The sequence below is a fragment of the Macrobrachium nipponense genome, chromosome 46, assembly GCF_015104395.2.
Source record: "Macrobrachium nipponense isolate FS-2020 chromosome 46, ASM1510439v2, whole genome shotgun sequence".
NCBI classification, from domain to species: domain Eukaryota; kingdom Metazoa; phylum Arthropoda; class Malacostraca; order Decapoda; family Palaemonidae; genus Macrobrachium; species Macrobrachium nipponense.
Window position 1 is genome coordinate 43,191,057 of NC_061106.1, and position 21,647 is coordinate 43,212,703.

General features: G+C 38.9%; 1 protein-coding gene across 1 annotated transcript in view; it reads left to right on the top strand.

Moving 5' to 3' along the window:
- The window catches only part of LOC135214979 (titin-like), a gene marked incomplete in the record, with an annotated part of 228,146 nt that overhangs the window by 198,691 nt on the left and 7,808 nt on the right, over positions 1-21,647 (top strand). Inside the window, 3 exon segments of the mRNA XM_064249484.1 lie at positions 8,859-8,934; positions 9,385-9,516; positions 21,235-21,306. Coding sequence (XP_064105554.1) covers positions 8,859-8,934; positions 9,385-9,516; positions 21,235-21,306 — 280 coding nt within the window.

A 21,647-nucleotide genomic window follows, 5' to 3' on the forward strand; every position in this document is an offset into this window, starting at 1 on the left:
AAAGGGGGCTGTGTTTCTCCTTTCCTGTGCTTCTGAAAAGATAGGAGGACAGATAGCTAGTCTAGCTATCTTCTTGGGCAGTGTGCTTTCCTTGACCGAAAAGACAAACCATCCACAGCTGGGAGATATCGCATCACCCGCTTGCAATAATCCCGTATATATTCCTCACTTGATTCTATAGCACCGTTTTGACACCGTTTCGAGTCCAAATGGCCGGCATCGTGAGTGCCATCCTCGGAACTTTCATCAGCAGCAAAAAGCCTCTCCCTATCACGGTATTTATCTGCGTTCAGTGAAAACGCGTGGGCGTTGCCTTTGTTTTGAAGTTCCACACCCGCACGCCCGCCCATCCAACTTATTAGCACCCTTACATGCCATTCTTGCTGGTCGCTTGAAAGAGCTGACGAACTCACGCATCTGGTCGCTAAGAGACGTCTCCCTTTTTTAACTGATCGCCAATCCTCAACATGCTGAATCCTTTGTTCCTCTTTGTAAGTCTAATCTCTGTTTTTTGCAGGTAAAACAACCCCTCATTCCTTAATTGTCTGATCCTTGTCTGATCCTCGCGAATAAAGTCTTTATTAATTTGTTCATTCATGAATATTTGTATATGAGTCTCTTTCTGTCTGCTCCTATATAGATAAAACAAATCCTCACATTCCTTAATTGTCTGATCCTTGCAAATAATAAGCCTTTATTAATTTTTTTAATTTCATGAGTAATTGTATATGAGTGTCTCTCTGTCTGCTCGTATATAGCTAATGTGTCATTTACATGTTGCAGTCTTGAGTTAACTATTAACCTTCAGCCAAGTATTTCACGATACATTTTTATATATGACAGATTTTTCATTTATGGGGTTAAGAATACTGTGATCTCTCTCTCTCTCTATCAGACCATTCCTCTCTCTCTTCCTCTCTCTAACTTCTCTCTCTCATTTTTTAAATTTTTTTAAAGGTCTACACTTATGACCTTTTTCCACTGTAGTTTGGTTTATCTCCTAGTACTTCCACCTTCATATATTCTGAATGATTTCTCCTCTTACATACACATGTTTTGGTGGGTGCGTATGTACACACCTATATATACATTTGCGTCCCAATTTTTTCATGACATGAATAGGTTTCACGTCATAGCTGTCAAATAAAAGATATATGAGAGTAACCTCCCTGACCGTTGCCTTGCGTAGATCAAAGGCATGTAAAAAAAAAAAAAAAAAAAAAAAAAAAAGCCAGTTCATTCGTTTGGAAGTTGCATTATCTTGTTTGGTCATTGCGAAATCGGTTTGAAGGTATTCTATGCAGATTTTCACACGAACAAACAGATGGTAATTTACTTAAGGGGAAGGTCTCTGTTTCTTAAACATGAGCGGCGTTCTTGATGACCGATGTAAGGGATTATCGTTATTCTTCTACGTTCTTTGAGTATATCCTTGAAACTAAATAGCTATCATCCTTACCATAGAAAATTGTTCTTGTACGCTGGAAGGATGGTTTAAAAAAATAGCTTAACTCCTGATATTTTCATATCGTTATCGCCGTCCTTCGCTAGAATGAAATCAGAAAGAAAACTGAAGTTATTTCGCCATGCTCTGGATTAGACCTGCACTGGATGCAGAACAAATTCGCAAAAGGAAAACGACGCGTGATCTCAGAACAAAGGTGATTGTGCCGTTAAATCATGCGACCTGCAAGCACACCTGGTGTTTTGAGCACCCGCATTTCTCGTCCTGATCTGTCACCGAACGTGTCTCTCTCGTTCGTGCCTGAATGAAAATACTCAAGACTTGGCTAAGAAGCAGGTAAAGCAGATAACCTCAAAGACTTGAAGTTTATGATGCAAGATGCAAAAAGAGAGAGAAAAAAAAAGCTCCAACCGCAGACGAAGGGTAAAGAGAGAGAGAGAGAGAGAGAGAGAGAGAGATCGAGAGAGAGAGTGAGAGAGAGAGAGAGAGAGAGAGGGGGGGGGTGGGGGGGGGGGGGGGGGTTGTTGGGTGGAGGTCACCGTCCGACCGGCCTAGAATTCAGGCGGAATGTCGAGGGCAAGACAAGATACCCCAGCTGTTCATTCACCCGTTCCCGGAAAACAGCCAGATGGAATTGAGGGGAAAAGTCATTTAGACCAATGACATTCCTGTGACGCCATCTTTGAATTCGACGGTTTCTGTCAAGACTGCCAATCGGTATTCCAGATCTTCACGATGTCCGAATATGTTACCCTTCTTATTTCTCTTTTGTTCAAATAATTCATTTTTACAGGATGAAAAAGAATACCCAATAATTGTCCTGTATCATTGAATATAGCACAAAAAAAAGTTAAGTATATCTTAGTTTTTACCAGACCACTGAGCTGATTAACAGCTCTCCTAGGGCTGGCCCGAAGGATTAGATATCTTTTAGGTGACTAGAACCAATTGGTCACTTAGCAACGGGACCTACAGCTTATTGTGGTATCCGAACCACACTATATAAAGAAACGAATTTCTATCACCAGAAATAAATTCCTCTGATTCCGCGTTGGCAGAGCCGGAAATCGAACTTCGGACCACCGGATTGGCAGCCGAGCGCGAAAACCACACTTCCAGCGAGGAACTGAAAATATAGCACAATAATTACGTGATTTAACTTCTGGGGGAAAAAAGGAATTATTGGATAAATATAGAAAACCATTGAAAATTATCGTCTGCTAATTCAAACATCATTCTTAATGTAAACATCCCTACAAGAGTCTGTCCTTCTTAGATATATTATAGAGAATGGTAAATTTATAAAGAAGAAGGATAGTACGATGAATACACACTGATAATAATATTATGAGTAATGTTATTTATGGGTTCTCTCTTTCTCTCTCTCTTTAATTATCTGGCGTGTCAGTCCCTTGTCCCACTGACCTCGTAGTGACATACAGACATGGCATCGATTTATGTCCTGTGTCTTTCAGTAGTGGTCTAAATTCTGCGATCTCTCTCTCTCTCTCTCTCTCTCTATAGATAGATAATTAGACAGTGTATTGGTATAATCTTGATTATTACCTCCTTTTATGTATCCGTTTAGAGTTTTTTCACCTCTCTCTCTCTTTCTCTTTCTCTCTCTCTCTCTCAAGTAGATGAATAGTTAGACAATGTATAATTGGTATAATCGTATAATCTTGATTATTACCTTTTATATAATGTTTTAGAGCTTTTTTACCTTCCCCCATCTCTCTCTCTCTCTCAACTTGATAAATAATTAGACATTACAGAATTAATATAATTTTAATTATTACCTAGTTCCATCCTGTTATGATAAATACTGAAGAACAAGTACCTTAATCATGAAGATGATGATACAGCAGTAATACTTAACAGCCTGATGATGATAACAATAGTGATAATGCTAAGAAATCTGAGAATGGCACCACATCGTGTCTATTGCAGTGTTGCACGTGTCGTCGCCATTGACCGTCACTGATAATGTTGCTGGCGACAGCAATTACCCCTTGAGCAACCACAGCAATGATCTATGGATGCCCCAACTGGGTGTGTGTATGTTATATATATATATATATAATATATTATATATATATATATTATATATAATATATAATATATATTCTATATATATATATATATATATATATCTTTAATAATTTTTCCTTTCTGTTATGATGAGTACCTAACAACAAGTAGGTTATTATCAGGATCATCGTGACATTCATCATTATTGCTATCATCATAATCAAACTAGGTGTTCTTAGGTGTTTATTATAACAAGAAGGAATTAGGTGATGTCTCAATTATACTAATTATATTATTGTCTAATTATCTATGTACTTGAGAGAGAGAGTTACGGGGAGTTACAAGGATTAGGACGTCTCAAAGACTTGTTAGTCCATCCTGAGAGGAGACATTGTGGTATGCTCACTTATATCTCTAGGAGCAGGTTTGACTGTTCATTCCCAGTGTTCTGGTAATGATTTTGTCGAGCTTGAGAGAGAGAGAAGAGAGAGAGAGAGAGAGAGAGAGAGAGAGAGAGAGAGAGAGAGCTGTGGTTGTCGGTCTTCCCTTTTTCATAAGCTAGAAGGTCTCCTCCAAACAGGGAGGACCTAGTACCTACATAACGGCTACCCAGCACATTTATACGTCTAAAAATAAGATCGCATCGCCCCTCGGCCTCTGTTTGCGTCACTCCTCCCGGCGGTATATTCCCCTCTGCTGCTGCGTCTCCTCCTGCGGGGAGTTAGCAGGGACTTCTCATTCTTGTATTTCGAAGTTCTTTTTGTATTTTTTTTCTAATGCGTCGTGTCAGTTAAATGAATAAGCGTTTATTTAGCCCAATGGAAGAAATGAGTTGAATGACGTCATCGCTGTGGACGGTTGGTAATAATGTACGTTCGGCGATGGAAATGGATGAAATAACGTCTTTATTTTACAATTCGTGATTTAAAATAAATAAATAACGCTTTTTTGGGTACGCGATGATAGATATGAAGCTTAGTAACGTCAATAATAATCCGATAGTGTATTATACTGTATTTGTTCAAAGCTGAAACGATTTGATAATTTCATTACGCGTTTCGCAGTGAAACCGAGTGTTTTTTTTTTTTTTTTTTTTTTTTTGTCTTAATTAACCGACTCAAAGACTAATGAAACAGTGAGCCTTATCTGTCACTGTGGGCCATTTCACCCGAGTCGTAATACTCGTCAGGCATTGTATTTAGAAATGCGTACTGTGTACCCTGTGGTCTCTCTCTCTCTCTCTCTCTCTCTATAAGAAGTAGTTTGGCTATGTCGCATTCCATTTCATTAGCATTTTTTCCCCCCGAAATTCTACCATGGTTTAATCTGGTAATTTCTTTTCTACACTGGAAAGGTAATCAAGGGTGACTTGAAAAAAATGGCCTTTTCACACTTAATATTCTTTGTTTTTATTTCTCTTAAACTTTTCATCACAAACAGATGAAAATCTGTCCTGAAAGCTATACAGTTTGGGGAGCTCAAATGAGAATGGCTTTTGGTTTCCTATGGAGCAAGGCGTAAATAATCTCAAGAATTCTGTTTTGTGTAAATACTTCCAAGAAATCTGCGTGTTTTAATGACCAGCATTGCACTGCATTGTCCTAGGCCTTTTTCGGTCTTAATTTTGAATGCGGCATTTCGTTGCCTAATAGGACCAATGCGCCTCTGTTTCATCTCACTGTAAGTCATAAGTGAGTATGTATTTTCACGTGAAAATTCTAGATAAACCAAACCAAGCTTTACGTCAGACTCTTCATCCAAACGTCAGCTAGAGGCTTCCTTCAGTAACTGTACCCTGGGAGGTCGCTCCTCCTAATTGTTCTAATGTAAGCTGTCAGCGAAAGTGATCAGAGAGAGAGAGAGAGAGAGAGATCTCTCTCTTTCATCCCTTACTTTTATCTGACGTCAAAGATTTTTGCTTATTTACATGCGTTCGTCCGTAAACTGTTTTCATCCTCTAGTGTCTGGTGTTCCGCTTACACTCATTGCCTGGTCGTGTTCGTTTTCTTTTATTTATTAATGTAGCCTGTGTTCATCTGTCAAAGGTGAACTCGTTCTTATCGGCTTCCTTTTGGCATCGTTCGTGAAGACTTATTCAAAGCGATGAAGTGTCAGGTCACATTGAGTTCGTATATTTCCATCTTCGGGGACGGAGGAGGTTAAGCTTTCGTTCAGTACTTCAAACGTACTACTTCCTTAGCATTCCGTGGGTTTTCTCCTAGTTAATACTGTCTAAAGTCATTATTCCTGGTCGCTGATGGTCAGCCTTTTACCTAGGAAATAGTTTTTTTTAATTGATTATTTTTTAATTTCTCTCTACGTTAATACTTTCTTGAAGGTGCTATTCCTGGTCGCTGATGGTCAGCCTGTTACCAAGGAACCTGTCTTTTTAGTTTATTAATTCCATTTTCTTCGTCGGATCTGATTCCACTAAGAGACAACTGAACGAAAATGCTTTCGGTTATACCGCATGGTTGTAGACTGTTTATTGGCTGCGAATTCGAAGTCCTCCTTACTTAGAGAAATGACGTGACATGGAGGATACCAAAACATCATCAAAATGCTTCTACTTCTTTCATGATAAGAATAAACATACTCATAAACATACTCAAACACCACTGACAGGCATTTAACATCCGCCTTCAGCTCTGTAGTCATCAACAAAAGGGGCTGCCTCAGTTTTAGTCTTGGCAGACGTTCTCTCTCTCTCTCTCTCTCTCTCTCTCTCTCTCTCTCTCTCTCTCTCTCTCTCTCTCTCTCTCTCTCTCTCTTTAGTTTGTCAACGCCGTCTTGTTGTCTGTATTGTCCTGTTTCTATTGCAAGGTTATTTTGCATACGTATCTTGAAACGCTTTAAGATTACATTACCTCCACGAATGTTCTCTAGTTGAAGGGTTAAATTAACGTATTATTTTTCAAATTTACTTCAGAATTAACAGATGAGAATTTAAACTATCTTTAGCTATTTTAGGCATATCACAGTTGACTTGATGTTCCTTAAAGTAAGTTTGAAGGTTGACGCGTAGCGTCCAAATTTTTGCATTTACGCTGACATGGACATTTTCATTATAATATCTCTCTCTCTCTCTCTCTCTCTCTCTCTCTCTCTCTCTCTCTCTCTCTCTCTCTCTCTCTCTCTCTCAGTAGTACTCACGCTATCACCTTCAGATTGACTCCCAAAAACCAAACCTTTTAGTCACGGATAAGCGTTTCACTTCTACCTTACCCTCGTGATCATAATTTGAGCAAAGGTAACTAACTCTACGAGGATCTGTAATTTACAGGAAAAAAAATGTTAGTCAGTAAATATCACTCCGAATTACACCTGGTTCCTTATCCTTGCGGAGGAAGGCGTGTTTTTTGGCACGGCCCTGGTCCAACCTTCTTCCTGGGTCTTAGCAAGTGAGCGCGCACTTATTGTGAGGGCTCGTTCTCTCTCTTCTTTGATAATGGCGCGAATTCTAGGATAGTTGTCGTTTTTTTTTTATTTCTTTCTCTGTCTCTTTCTCTGCCATTTTGCCTAGGTCCATATATATATATATATATATATATATATATATATATAGTATATTATGAATGCGTATTTATTTTATTTGTTTTTTCATTGTAATGACCAGTACGTATACGCCTATGTTCCCGTTGTCGTTCAGCTACCCAGTGACGCGTTTTCCCAACACAGATTACGTACCTATATATATATATATATATATATATATATATATATATATATATATATATATATATATATATATATATGTGTGTGTGTGTGTTGTGTGTGTGTGTGTGTGTATGTATATATATATATATATATATATATATATATATATATATATATATATATATATATATATATAAAGGTACAAAGGAGACACCAGCAGACCGTGGCCCCGAAGTATAAACAAGATATCAGTTAATCTGATGACGTCAAACGGCGTGTCCGCTCTTGTCATCTGTTAGCTCGGTCGGTTTCCTTTCCTAGAAAATTTATTTCCCCTTGGCACTGAGACCGGCACTATGCAACAACAACAACATTATTAATAATTATAATTATGCAAAGGGAAAAAAAGGGCCGGAAGGTTTTGCTCTTGTTATTTTCGTAAGCTTGGTTTTTTGCTTATTATTACGGCGTATTCCATGCATAAATTGCTTAGACGCATATCTCTTAGCTCGAGTTGTTAGCATTGAAATGTTCGTTTGTGGCCACATTCTGGCAGCAAACAAAGGATTTCTTTAACTAAATGTTTTCTGTAATGTTTCTTCTGTCTTAAACGTTTATTCTCAAACTAAAGCGTCTTTTCATAAATGAGCTTAACACGATTTTCTGTTTGCCTGTAGTGGTTAGGAAGCTCTCACTCAAAGCAGATACAGGCACGGTCTAGATATATATACCTAGACCGTGGATACACGAGCCTCTGAATTATCAAATCGCGAAGCCCAGTGGAAGTATCCCTTTGTGAATGCTGCATAATTATGAGTATGAGAAAGAACTGGGATAAAAAAAAAGACTTATTAAAAGGAGAAGGCAAGTTGCAAGAGAATCTAAGGAGATAGGGTTCATATCCACCCGGTGTTCGATACAATATTAGGTGGATGGTGGCGTTGGCAGAGGCCCAAGAAGAAGAAGACAACGTAGGTGGTTGTTGACAAAGAGAACCCAACCAGCCATCCACCTCCGCCACCACATGAACGGCTCCAAAGCCGTTTCAAAATCCCTTCGCATTTTTAGAAGCGTCTTCTGTTAAATTCGAGTTGCATGGTAACGCCATTGGGACCAGGAATGATGAAAAAATAAAAGACGTTCTGCATCCGCACGTGCCCGTTTTCTGGCGGGCGCGCGCGTATCATCAGCCTAATTCTACCCCGTCTCCCTGCTTCTATATTTATTTTTGTGTTATTGTTATTTTGATAACATCGTCCTTGATTTGCAGCGTCGAAGCTTTTATTGAGTAAGAAAAGCCAGGTTTCAAAAAAAACAAAAAAACAAAAAAAAACAACCAACCTTTGAAAACTAACCATAACAACATTGCTTATTTAGAAATATGTGTTGCCTATTGAATGAGGCATTTGTAACTGTTGATATATTAAGGGGAATCGAGGAATTGCTTTAATACGGTCATCTCTGCATATGCAAAGCCCTTATTTAACATTTTACGTGGGAGAATAAATGTGAAAGGAAACCAAAAATAAAGTTCATAAACAAGTAGATATTTATTTATTTGTGTGCAAATTATACTTATAGTTTGCAAGCTGGAAGTTTTCACAGGGAAATGTTTAGTATATTAATGTAATCATTTATGAAACTGTAAAGTAATTCTTAAGGAATTCGCGCTGTTAATATGATATTTTCCCTTTTCTTTCCACAGCTTGATTCCTGCGATCAATATGAAGACCGCAGGAAAATCAGAATGCGCCTCAAGACGCTCATGGCTGAGAAGAAAGGTGAGTTATGTCCCACTTGGATCTCTTCAAAGTTTTACTTTTCATGTCACTCAATAAACGGGGTTGCCACTGTTTTTTAACATCTGTCCATCCACCTGTGGTGTTTGCGCATAGTGACACTTCGTCCCGGGCTTTAAATAATATACTACTTCGAATATTGAGGGTGGAATTCGCATACAGTAATTTATTAAAACACTTTTCAGTTGCAAATGTACACCCAGGTATCCTTTTATTTACCTAAACCTTACACATAGCGTAACTATTTAAAGCCCGAGACGCAGTGTTATCATGCGCAACCACCACAGGCGGATGGACAGATGGAAAAATACAGAGGATTGCTATGTCTAAGTGAATCATATAATATACTGAGAAAAAGGAATGATTTCATAATACAGCATATTTCTGCTCGAGTGTGACATAACATAGATATTCTTCTGTCATTTTTTTCAGCTCCACATGATGGGCTGAGTGGCCATGACTCGGGTCGTGGGTCTCGCACCCAGGGCTCCTCGGCGCAAAAGTTTGAGGCAATGTCCAAGACCAATAATTATTCTAAAGAATCTAATTTGCGTAGCAGTGAGGGTGAGTTAGAACCTATAGTTTATGATCAGTTGAAAGCTTCACTTGAAGACTATAGACAGCGCTTTGGTGGCGGGTCTTCGCAAAAACGTGCTAGGGCAAAGCTTTCTGGTAGAGATACTTCACATTATTCTTTCCCTTCTAGTAATAGTAAGTCGAGTGAGGAACACATGTTTGATTCGGGCACTGAATCAGGTGACGAATCTAGTAAATACCCGGAAGAATTCACAAGTTTTATGGAGGGAATAAAGGCCTCGATGGAGGATGCAAATATGGATGGTCAAAAAAATAATAATCGTGAACATAGTCAGGGAAGCACAGACTCTAACAGTGAATTTAGTACAGAATTAATAGTCGAGGTTAATTCAGTGCTAGATCGATTGAAAACAAACATTGGAAAATCTAAAAGTCAAAGTAGTATTCCTGAAGTTCAGGAAGGAGAAGGAACAGAACTGCTTTCACTCATCGATCGCCTCCAGAATTCCCTTGGAGGAGTTCTGCAGGATCGTAATATTGATGAGGAAATGCAAAACGCTGATGCAAATACATTGCTGAACAAAGTGTCAGCCGATTATATTGATGATGCAGATGATGAGGATGATGGAAATGAAGAGGAAGAAGATGATAGAGAAGAATTAGGAAGAGAGAGAAGAGAGGATGATGGAGATGAGGCAGAAGAGGAGAATGAAGAGGAAGAAGTGGCTGGGGAAGAGGATAAGGATAGTGATACTGAAATATTTCACGAGCCAGTAAGGAGCTTGAGTGGTGTACTCAAGTCAAATTCGTCTGGCGTGATGCACTCGTCTTCTTATGCCTCTTCAGGTGCTGGAAGTCCAGCTGTTGTAACAGGAGGCCTTAAGTTCTCAGTCAACTTGAATGAAGCCAAAGGAATAGTTCTCAAGTTAGACGAAATGAAATCTGATAAAGATTACACACGGCATTCTCAGTCTTCTGAACGCTGCCCTTCAAATGTGTCGAGTCGCATCTCGAAAAGTCCTTCAGGGCATTCAAGTCCAACAAGTGACCACCCATCTCTCCAACTAGAAAACAATATTAATGAGGCTCGAGTGATTCTTTCCTCGGCAATAGGTAGATGCCAATCACGAGAAGAATTAGTAAGACAACCTAGCGATGGTAATCTTTGCGAAGATGAGGAAGATGAAGTTTTTATGGATGCTCAAGAGGGGTCAACAAGAGATGGGACTCCTGATAGTAGAATGAGCAATTATAGTGATCCAGATAATCTAAGGAGAAAAGAAAAGAGAGATATTCCATGGAAAATAAGAGCAGCCAAGAAGCGCTTTGAGAGGCCAAGCCAGAATGAAAGCCAATCTCCTACACCAGCAACTGTTTATGACCATTTGGCAGGGGCTAAGCTAGTCCAGAGAAAAAAAGCAAAATACCGCAACCTGTGGGATTCAGAAAGTGCCTCCAAAGTCCCAGTAACCTATCAAAGCCACTCAGTTGGCAAAATACAGGACATGAAGAAAAACTGGGAATTACTTAATCGTTCAAGTTCCAATGAAGATTTTGGGGTTATGCATAAACCTGTACATTCCAAGTCTGCTGAACGTGTCAAATTGGAATACAGTCACCTAGTGACATCATACTCGGCAGGAAGTATAAGTCCACACAGCCCTGCAGTGTCACATCCACCAAAACAAGCAATTCATATGAGTGACAAAAGTGATTCAGAAGACTCGGATGATGAAGGAGAAGTCTTCTCTATTCAACCCTATCAAGTCAAAGTTGGAATAAAAGCTTACCATCCTGGTATATTCCATAAACAACAAGAGTCACACATTTTAAAATCAAGGAATGTTTTCCAGAAAATTGAAAGTCAGGATGTGAAGAAAAAAGGTAATTTCTTTGTTGAAAAGGCTTTGGATGCCCAACCAACTGTTTGGAGTGAAACCCCTAATAAAGATAGGCAGCCAAGTCCACATTTGCAACAGCAGTCTCAACCACCAGCACTGCCACCACGCCTACAGGGAGCACCTTTGGTTCCCCCAAAACGTCCAACATCTTTAGCTATTCTTCCAACGGTTCCCGATTGTCGTCCCGGTGCATCCGATGGCAGCAGAAATTTGAGTGAACCACCACCACCCTTGCCTCAGAGAGGTGAGATCCCACAACCACCACCTGTTCCACAAAGAGGAGAGTCAACTTCTGAGGAATGCGAGTACCATGCACCAGCAATTGGTCGTACTCACAAGGGAAACTCGGTGGTATATCATGGGCAGTTAATAACACGTTCTAAGTCAACTCCTAATGCTCATTTAGTAACCGGACAAAATTCTCTTGGTAACCCTGTCAGAAGACGTAAACAGAGTTTTGAAGAGAAAATGTACCTGGATAGTATTCATAAAACAAATCAAGCACAGTTTTGCACAAACACTCAAGTCAAAACACACCAGGTCTCTAATGTTCACAAACAGTTTTCTTTAGAGAATTCTTCTTTAGAAATAGAGACTAATACTGGCCATGAAAACTTTGACCATATTGACAATGCAGTTTCTCATGGTGAAAATGAAAATAGTGGGAATGTACAAAATGGCATTTCTGGAGTTTCAGATGATCCAAGCACCAAACTTTTCACGCCTGAAATGCTGGTTAAAATTGCTGTACATAAAGCAGCTATTAGCAAACAAATAATTGATGGTGAGGAACAACGTAGATCAGGTATGATAAGAGCAAATTCAGCCGATGCAGAACTTCCCTCTACCCGTTCCCATCGCACTTTCAATCGCATGAATACTATAGCAAATCCTGATGCTGCCGCAGATGAAGTCATAAGTACTGCACGACAGGGGGTGATGCCTCACCAAAAGAAACATTCCCTGAGAAGCAAACAGGATGAAGATGATGAAGAAGAAAGGCTACATGAACTTTTAAGGCAGCAGGCAATCAGAAATAAACAAAATGCACAAGCAAAGGAAGAACAACAGAGACAGCAAGAAATCCAGAGACAACAGGAATTAAAAAGGAAGGAAGAGTATAAAAAAGGGCTGGAACTAAGAAAACTGGAATTGCAAAGGCAGCAAGAATTGCAGAGGATACAACAGCAAGATGAGGAAAAACAAGAGTTGCAGAGGCAAAAAGAAATCCAAAGGCAACTAGAAATACAAAAGGAACTAGAGATGAAAAGACAACAGGAACTTCAGAGACAGCAAGAGATTCAAAGACTGAAAGAAATCGAAAGACTTAAAGGAATCGAAAGACAAGAAGAACTGAAGAGACAAGAGGAGTTGAGAAAGCAAGAGGAACAAAAGAGACAAGAACAGCTTAGAAAACAAGAAGAATTAAGACGACAGGAAGAGCTTAGAAAGCAAGAAGAATTAAGATGGCAGGAAGAGCTCAGAAAGCAAGAAGAGTTGAGACAGCAGGAAGAGATTAGAAAGCAAGAAGAATTAAGACAGCAGGAAGAGTTGAGGATACAACAAGAAAAGAAAAGGCAAGAAGAACTAAGAAGGCAAGAAGAGCTGAGAAAGCAAGAAGAAATGAGGAAACAGGAAGAGCTAAGGAAGCAAGAAGAGCAAAGAAGACAGGAAGAACTAAGGAGGCAAGAAGAACTGCGAAAGCAAGAACAAAGAAGATTAGAAGAACTGAGGAAACAGGAGGAGCTAAAACGACAAGAAGAACTAAAGAGACAGGAAGAGGTAAGAAGAAAAGAAGAACTAAGGAAACAGGAAGAACTAAGGAGACAAGAAGAATTAAGATGGCAAGAAGAGTTAAGGTTGCAGGAAGAACTTAGAGTGCAGGAGGAACTAAGACAGCAAGAGGAGTTAAGAAAGCAAGAAGAACTAAGGAAACAAGAAGAGATAAGAAGGCAAGAACAACTCAGAATACAGGAGGAATTGCAGAGGCAAGAACAGCTGAAAGCACAACAGGAGATGCTGAGGCAAGAGGAGATTAGAAAACAAAATGAGCAAGAAGAATTGAATAGGAAATTAGAAATGGAAAAACAGGCAGAACTTAAAAGAAAACAGGAGGAACTTCAGCAGCAGATACTACTCCAGCAGCAACAGATTCTACAGCAACAGCAACTCATAAAACATCAACAAGAGGAGTTGCTAAGACATCAAAGACAACAGCAAGACTTGGACTTACAACTTCAAGAGACACAGCAGTCTCAGCAGAACCAGGTTAATATGCAACAGTCATCTGTTGTTCAGCAAACATCTCAGCCTCAGCAGGGCAATGTGATTCAGCAAGGGAAAGCTCTTAGTGCCGTACAACAAGCTGTGCTTGAAGATAGTCTGAACAAAGGACCTACCTTTGGCAAGCAAGCACAGAGGGTTTCTCAAAGCAAAGCCTCTGAAAAGACAACATCTAAAACTGCTTATGGAAGACAAAGCAGCATTGAAGGTGCTGCAGGCATGGTAACTGCTGCCTTGTCTCGCCATCAGTCTCGTGAAGAAATAGTACGACGAAGAAGCCTCTCTGCTTCTGGTAAGAATGGCAGTCAGAATTCCATTGGACAGACTTCCAATCCAGATATAGACTTTTGTGGTGACTATGACACTGAGATGAATGATGAAGTGTTCTCTAATGACCTTCAAGAAAAAGCTCAGGATATAAATTCACTGAACAGCAGTGCCAGTTTTGATACTGGAAATAATGCAGGTGAAATATTTATGGTCAGTAAAGTTGTTGTTGGCCCTGTCAGTACCCTGCCTTATCAGTACCAGAATAATCCAGTCCCAAAAAGTCCTCAAGAGAAACCAGGTCTTCGTCGTGTTCATAGTCAGCATGGATCACCAAGACATGAAGTCAGTCAAGTTGAGATGCAGGAGATGGATCGTAGCAAGAGTTCCTCTGTTTCCTCACTAGCTGAAAAATTCCAACCTCAACATCCTCAGCAACCAAAATCAAGAGTAAGAGCTTTTCAAAAGAATTATTCCTTTGATAACGTACCATTTAGTAATCAAAGCTCTGTCTCTTCACCGTCTGATTCCCCAGTCTTTATTCAGAGTCCAGTGATATCATACAAGATGCCTCCTGGAGGTGCATCATCTTCCATTAATGATGCTGACAAGGTTAAGAGTTCTTCAACTACATGCTTGACTAATACTGTTCAAAGTCAACAAGTTTTCAGTCCAATTAATGCTGTTAACCAGGGCTCTTCATTCACTGCAGCAACACGTGAAACAGTAAGAACCAAAAGTTCTTCAGTTTCTACTCTAAATGAAAAATTTCAATTCAAAGTTCCAAGTCCTTCTATAAGTGCTCAGAATGCAGCATTGGGTCAAGTTAGTCAGTCCCTCAAAAGTATTACTGCAACTGAATCAAAAGAAAAATCAACATTCCCACAGCAGAACAGACCAGGTCTCCAGTCACAGACAGCTTCTAAATGGGGCAGTACTTCCGACAATGCATCATCAAAGCCAAAAGCCACAGATTTTGTAGTACCACCCCTTCCAACAACAGCTATGCGCCAGCAGCAGCTGCGAGAGCAACAGCTTCGTGAGCAACAAGAAAAACAACAAAAGAAAGTGTCTCGCTGGGGCAGTATTCCAGATAGTAATACTGTAAAGCCTAAGAACATAGAATTCAATCCTCCTTCTCAGCCCAACTTCAGTGTCCCTCAGCAAGGAGTATCCAGATGGGGAAGTGTTCCAGATTCTGTTTCTGACCCCAAAGTAACTGAAAATGTTATTCCTTTAGCTTCAAGAACAGAACGTGGCCGTTTAAATTCTGCTCCTACTCAGGATACAAGAATGACAAGTGTGCAGCACCAAACATTTTCTTCCTCTTCACAAATATCCTCATCATCAGTGCAGGCAATATCACAACCGTCTTTAGGTCTTCCATTTGCCACAAATAATAAGAGTGTGTCCACTACTGCAATGAAATTCGAACAAACTTCTTCAACAAAAGTAACAGGTGCGTCTGTTAATTTAGATCAAATCACAGAAAGTAACCCTCAAGGAAATCAAGGTAAGGTAACCAGTATCTGGGAAACGGCAGTCAGTGCTTCAGAAGATTCCAGACATTCAACATCACAAAAACCATGGAAGGGAGGTATTGCGCCAGATGCAACTGGTCAGTATGTTCAGAGGAACAAGCAAAAACTTGAGGCGAGTTCAAGCCAGATAGAACAAGATAATTTAGATATTGATCAATCTGACATCAAAATAAAGAAAGTAGAGAGGAGTCAATATGATGTCTGGCAAAAATCTTGTAACACTTCTAGTTCAGTTTCTCAGGGGGAGGATCGATCAGCACGAGTAGGTAAAATTAAAAACAGTGTTTGGGAGAACATGACAGATAGGGAAGATGACAGCACAAAAGGAAAAATTGATCCTAAAAAGTTAAATAAGGGGCATATTGAAAAATGGGAAAATGTTAAAGAAGAATGTTATCATGAGAATGTAAATATCTTAAAAACTGAAGGTGTAAGAATGAGGAATAAAGAAAAGAGAGAAATCTGGGAAAATATAAGCTGTGAAGATCAGAAGAGTATTAGAGATGAGAGATCAGTTAAAAGATTAAGTAAGGAACAGATTAGCCACTGGGAAGCTTCAGGAAATAAAATTGAAGAGCCAGATGGTGAAGGAAATCAGAAGGTTAAGAGGAGAAGTAAGTTACAATATGATAAATGGGAAGCTGGTATACCTTTCCAAGAACCAGATGATGATGAAATAGGTTACACAGTTTGGAAAAATTCTGTTGTAAGTTCTCAAGTTAAAAAAGAAATAACAAAATTCCAAGATGGAGGTACAGTATCTCCTTGTGATTCTCGTGAAGTAACACCACCAAGATATGTCCGTCGGTCAAGTTCTGGTGCAATTAAAAAGACTTTAGCGGCCTTTGAACAAGGGATGCTTGATAAACAAGAACCAGGAGACACTACTCCATCACCCGGGTTGAAACATTCTAGATCTGGTGTTGTAAAGAAAGGTATTGCAGCTTTTGCTGAAGTAGGTAGTCAAGATACCCAAGTTTTGGCACCACCACCTCCATTACGTCATTCAGGTTCTGGACTTATCAAGTTAGGTTTATCTGTCTTTGAAGGACAACCATCTCTTGAATCACCGACAGAGCCAGAGTCATCTTTCCTTGAAAAGAGACGAAGTTTCCACGATTCACACAGCGAACGCTTCTCTTCTTTAGTGGAAAGAAGTGAACAGGGTCAGAGCTCTGTTCAAGCTGTCAGCCTCAAGATTCCAGTGGAATTGCTTCAGATGCAACACAAAAGGCCACAAAGTCTTTCTTTTTATCCTTCCCCTCCTAAACCTGAACCTGAAAATGCAATGAAAATACCTTGGGGAAAAGAGCCTCCAAAACGGCACACTCCTACATCTAGCACTAAAACTATATATGGTAAGAACCAGTTTGAAGCCTCTTTGTCACCTGAAAGTGCTGAAAAGAAACGTAAGGAAATTGCAGCATTTTTCCAGCAGTCCAGTGCCCAAATCTCACGAAAATTAGAGTTGGCAAAAGGGGTGAAAGATTTCCATAGCACTGGTAATGAAAAGACACCTGCTAAAGATAATACAGTTGTACATGAAAAATCAGTTGCTAGAGAGAAGTCTGTTCTTCCAGATGACTTTAATGACTCATGGGAAGAATTACTCTCTGGTACGGAATTAAATACTTCCATTGATGAAGCATTTACTGAAGCTTTGCTAAATGACATAGAATTAACTGAAGATGATCATTCACCCGGATCAGAACACCGTCGCAGAACTTACAGTGACAGTCTTTTTGAGGCTTCAGACACTGAAATGACAAAAATTATGCAGGGGGCAAAAGTAACTCGATCGCAAACGTTCAAAGATTACTCGAGCCTTATGGTAGCGAGTGAAACCATAGAGAGTCTTCATGAAAATTCCAGTGTTGATTCACTGGATGCTAGTCTGTCACATTGCCTTGATCAAGCAGTTGATAATTTATCAGAAACAACCTCTGAGGGGCTAAATGAGCAACAAATACCTAGTAGGGGGCAGAGCAGGGGTGACGTAACTCCTGCTGAAGATGGTGACGATAGTAGTAGTGAAGGTTCCATAGGTATGTGTCACAACATTGTAAACAACACGAGTTTTAGTTATGATCTGCATGAATATCCATTTCCTGCTGACCACTTTGTATTCAGTTCATACCCTCCTTTATTTGATGAAGAGCAAAACTTCCAACAGAGTTATAATGTTCATAATGATAATGTGTATAATCCAAATTTTTCGAGGTATTTAAACCAGATATCATTTACAGTGTATTTTGAAGATAATTCAAAATCCTTTCAGAACACTAACACAGAACATCATTTACTCGGGTATTATAGCACAAATGCTCCAGAAATACAAGACCAGGAGAATTTTTTAAGTAAGCATGCAGATAATTTATGCAGTTGCAAAATTAGGAAACCTAATGATGATTTTCATAATAAACAGTTTCTCATTCCAGAGATAACAATAACTGACTTGGATGAAGGTTTTCCTAATGAAATTGCAGAAAATGTTCCACCACCTGATGATAATAATAGTCATTTTCTAACTGTCTCTGCTTCTCATTCAAAGGTATCTATATCTAAAAAACAATCTTATATCATGGAAAATTTCTTGAAGCATCCTCCAGAAAAATCAAGGAAGGAAGCTTGTGAGAATCTACCTAGTTTTAAATTGTTTGAGCATATTCAGAAAACACCATTACAAGAGGATAATATTTATAACAGAACCTGTAACCATTCTTTGTCTGCAACAGAGGCGTTCACAAACAGAAATGTAAGCAGTACCAGTGAAAACAATGATGTTGAGGTAACTGTTACTGATAGGGATGGCAGAACATGGAAATTGGAGTATGCTTTAAAATCTGACTATACGTTTGGCAATTCATTTCTTAATAACAGTAAAGTTCATGCAAGACCAGTTGATCATGTGAACAATTCCACGAACTTCCCCTTCGCTCAGGCACCTTTCCAAAAACAGAAAAATTACATTCATCACCTTAAAGTACAACCACAGCATTCATCACCGTCAGTTACTCCATCATCTCTACCTTTTGTGACTTCATACTTGGTAACTTCAACTGACATGCATTCAGATCTAGACTTTTCACGTTTATTATCTGCGGATAAACATACCTGTATTCCAGAATTAGAAATTTCATTTTCACCCTTGGCTGATAACCCTTCATCACCTTGTGTTCATATAAGCCCTACTGGCAACTGGTCATCGTTGCATTCATTATCACACTCGACCCCACTATTTTCCACCTTTGGTATACCATCAGATAAGTTTCAGAATTCTAATACTCCACCCAACTGTGCTGCTAATGGCGGTGGGGAGTTAGAGTATGATGCAGTCAATTTTGAGTGTTCAGAGGATGCCTTTGTAACTAAAGAGGACTGTCAGATGCTTTCAGACTCTGAGTCTGGCAGTAGCAATTCAGATACAGTCATCACTGTTCTTGAGAGGCCAGAATATGATACAGCTAATCAAGAGGGAAGTACATTTGAGCTTGATGAAAGTCAAGTTGATTTGTCAGAACATGGTAATCCTCCCGTAAGATATGTGCTTGAAGGTGAAAGTGGCATGTCGTCACACAGCTTCAATGAAGATAATTTCCAGTGTTTGGAGACAAGGCGTGGTGGTCATAGACCTGGTAATATTTTTTCATCTGAAATAGAATGCTCAGAAAGCAGAAATGAATATATAGGAAGTCATATTCATGAGGATAATAATATAAGTGTACCCACTGATGGCATGACCACTGTAACATTCGGTGAAGAATATGAGCATCTTGAATATCAAAGGGAAAGACGTATGGCAGTGGGTAGGGAATGGTCAGCAGAAAGTGGATATGAGGTGCTAATCATTAACCACCAACAGTATCAGGATGAGCTTATGTTCATTACTTGTATGGCCCTTTCTGCATATGCTCTGCTTGTATTTTATTCTTAGTTATGTGCTACTTTTCTATAATTGTTGATCTCATTTAAAGTACAAAATGCTGCTGATGCTTATACTATATGGCTCATTTACTATAGCTATGGTCACCTATCTTTGTACAGTACTGTATCTAGTTCCAGTGCTTTATTTTTTTCTTTTTGTACCAGTAGATTACCTTAAGAACTAGGCTGCTTCTTCTGGTTAAATGGTGAACTCTTTCTCTCTTTCCTTTTTTCTGTGTGTTTTTATTACATTTACTTTCATTTTTACTTTCAAGCATCTGATCTGCAGTGAGAGGTAAGCTTGTGTATATGAATAGTGCACTATACAGTAGCCTTCAAGTTTGAAGTTCGTAAGAGGCATAAAGAGACCAAGACCTGAATACTGCTATTTTTCTGCCTTGCATTTTGCAACAGTTGTTGTTGCAGATGTAATTGATACCAGTGAAAGGGTTGTCATTTTGTGTTTATGTACAGTATCAGTGTTTTTACTATGTACAGTATTGTTGCATTTTTATTTGCATGGCGTTTTTATTGTCTAGTGCATTAAATGAGTTAACATATTTTTTTAGTGTTTTATATATATGGCTGTGTGCATTTTTAACTGCAATATTACTTACAGTATATTGAAATTTCTAGTCATCTGTAACAGTAAAGGAAAAATTTCTGAGAGACAGGGTTGATTGTGTTCTATAGTTAATTTACCATTTAATCATTAATATTATGGCTCTCTTATTTGTTTAAAATTTCAGAGTATACTGTATACAGCCTTTTTTTGGGCTTCATATCAACTGCATATGTATTTGTTTATAAATAGGAGCTGTGGTATAACTCAATGTAGCAAACAAAATTTGGAACTGCTCTGTTGTATAGTCAGCTTTGATTTGCAGTGTTGTTTATCATTTTTCTTGTACTGAGTGTGCATTAACTGTTAGACAGTCTTTTCTGTAGAGCAAAGTAGAATGTTTTATTCAAGTACATTTTAAGTATAGCTGTGTATGTCTTCATTAGATGGCCAATACTACGTCTATTGTGCTTCTGCTTTGTAGTGGACATAAGTTTTGCCGTGTTTAATTAAAACTGCAAGTTTTGATAAGGGAAGAGAGAAACTACAGGATAAAATATTGAGATAGCAAATATGATTTTGGTTGCAAACTGCTCCTCAGAGGTTTAACAAGGAAAAGTCCTCAATGTATATATCCATGTATTTTTTTTTCCTTTCAACATTGAGCCACTGTTGCGTGTGATAATAGTCAGTCAAGCACTGCAAATGCTGGCTGAACCTAAAAATTAATTCTGAGAAGGAAAATAAAATTAGTATATCCTACTTCTGGTTTTAAGAAAGCACAGAACAAGTGATGACTAGAGGTTTCAATCTGATTCTTGCCACCTTCCTTCTCCTTGCATTTGTGTCCCTGATCCATGTATTTGAAGCGTTAGTAAGCTATTGGCAGTAGGTACTGTATTATCATTTTTCCTAACATATCCAATCCATAACTAACACTACATTTATAAGTCATTTAATCTTGCGAACATACATAACAGATCATTCCTTTGTGCATTATTTAACTGTTCCCTCTCCTGAACTCTGTTCAGTTTGTTTATCCTTTACAGCTCCAATATCCTGCCAGGCATTTTGTCATTATTTTTAGCTATTTATATGAGTTACTGTAGCAGCTTTTTCTGTATAATTTCCCCAAGATGCGATCGAGTTCCTTTTTTCTTAGTTGCATGGCTAGGAGCAGCCATGTTATTGTGCTACAAGTCCTACCTCAGTGCTTGTTGTTGTTTTTGGGGGGCTCGGGTTGTAGTGGCATGTATTTGTGTTGTAGATGTGGCGCTGGTTAACGACTGGTTGAAGGAGAACTTCCCCGATCACCGAAGTCAGGGTGGCGCCCGCCAAGGTGGGTAGTTCAGTGCCACCATACCCTTCTTATGTCAGTACAAAGTAATCCTGTTGATAATCTAACAGAAAACAAGCATTTAGTTTCTTATTCTATACACACAATAGAACAAAACTAATGCCACAAATACCAGTATGTTGTCCCAAGGACTGAAACTTTTAGTAAAGACACAACATATGTTACATCAAAACTAAACTTTGCATACCACTGTTATATCATTAGTACATTATTTAGTAAAAGTTATTTATCAAAGTCAGTAGTTTTAGCTGTATTTGGATGAATGACTGACAGACAGGAAAGGAGTGGTACAGTATATTCTTTAGGTAATTTTGTGTAGTTTT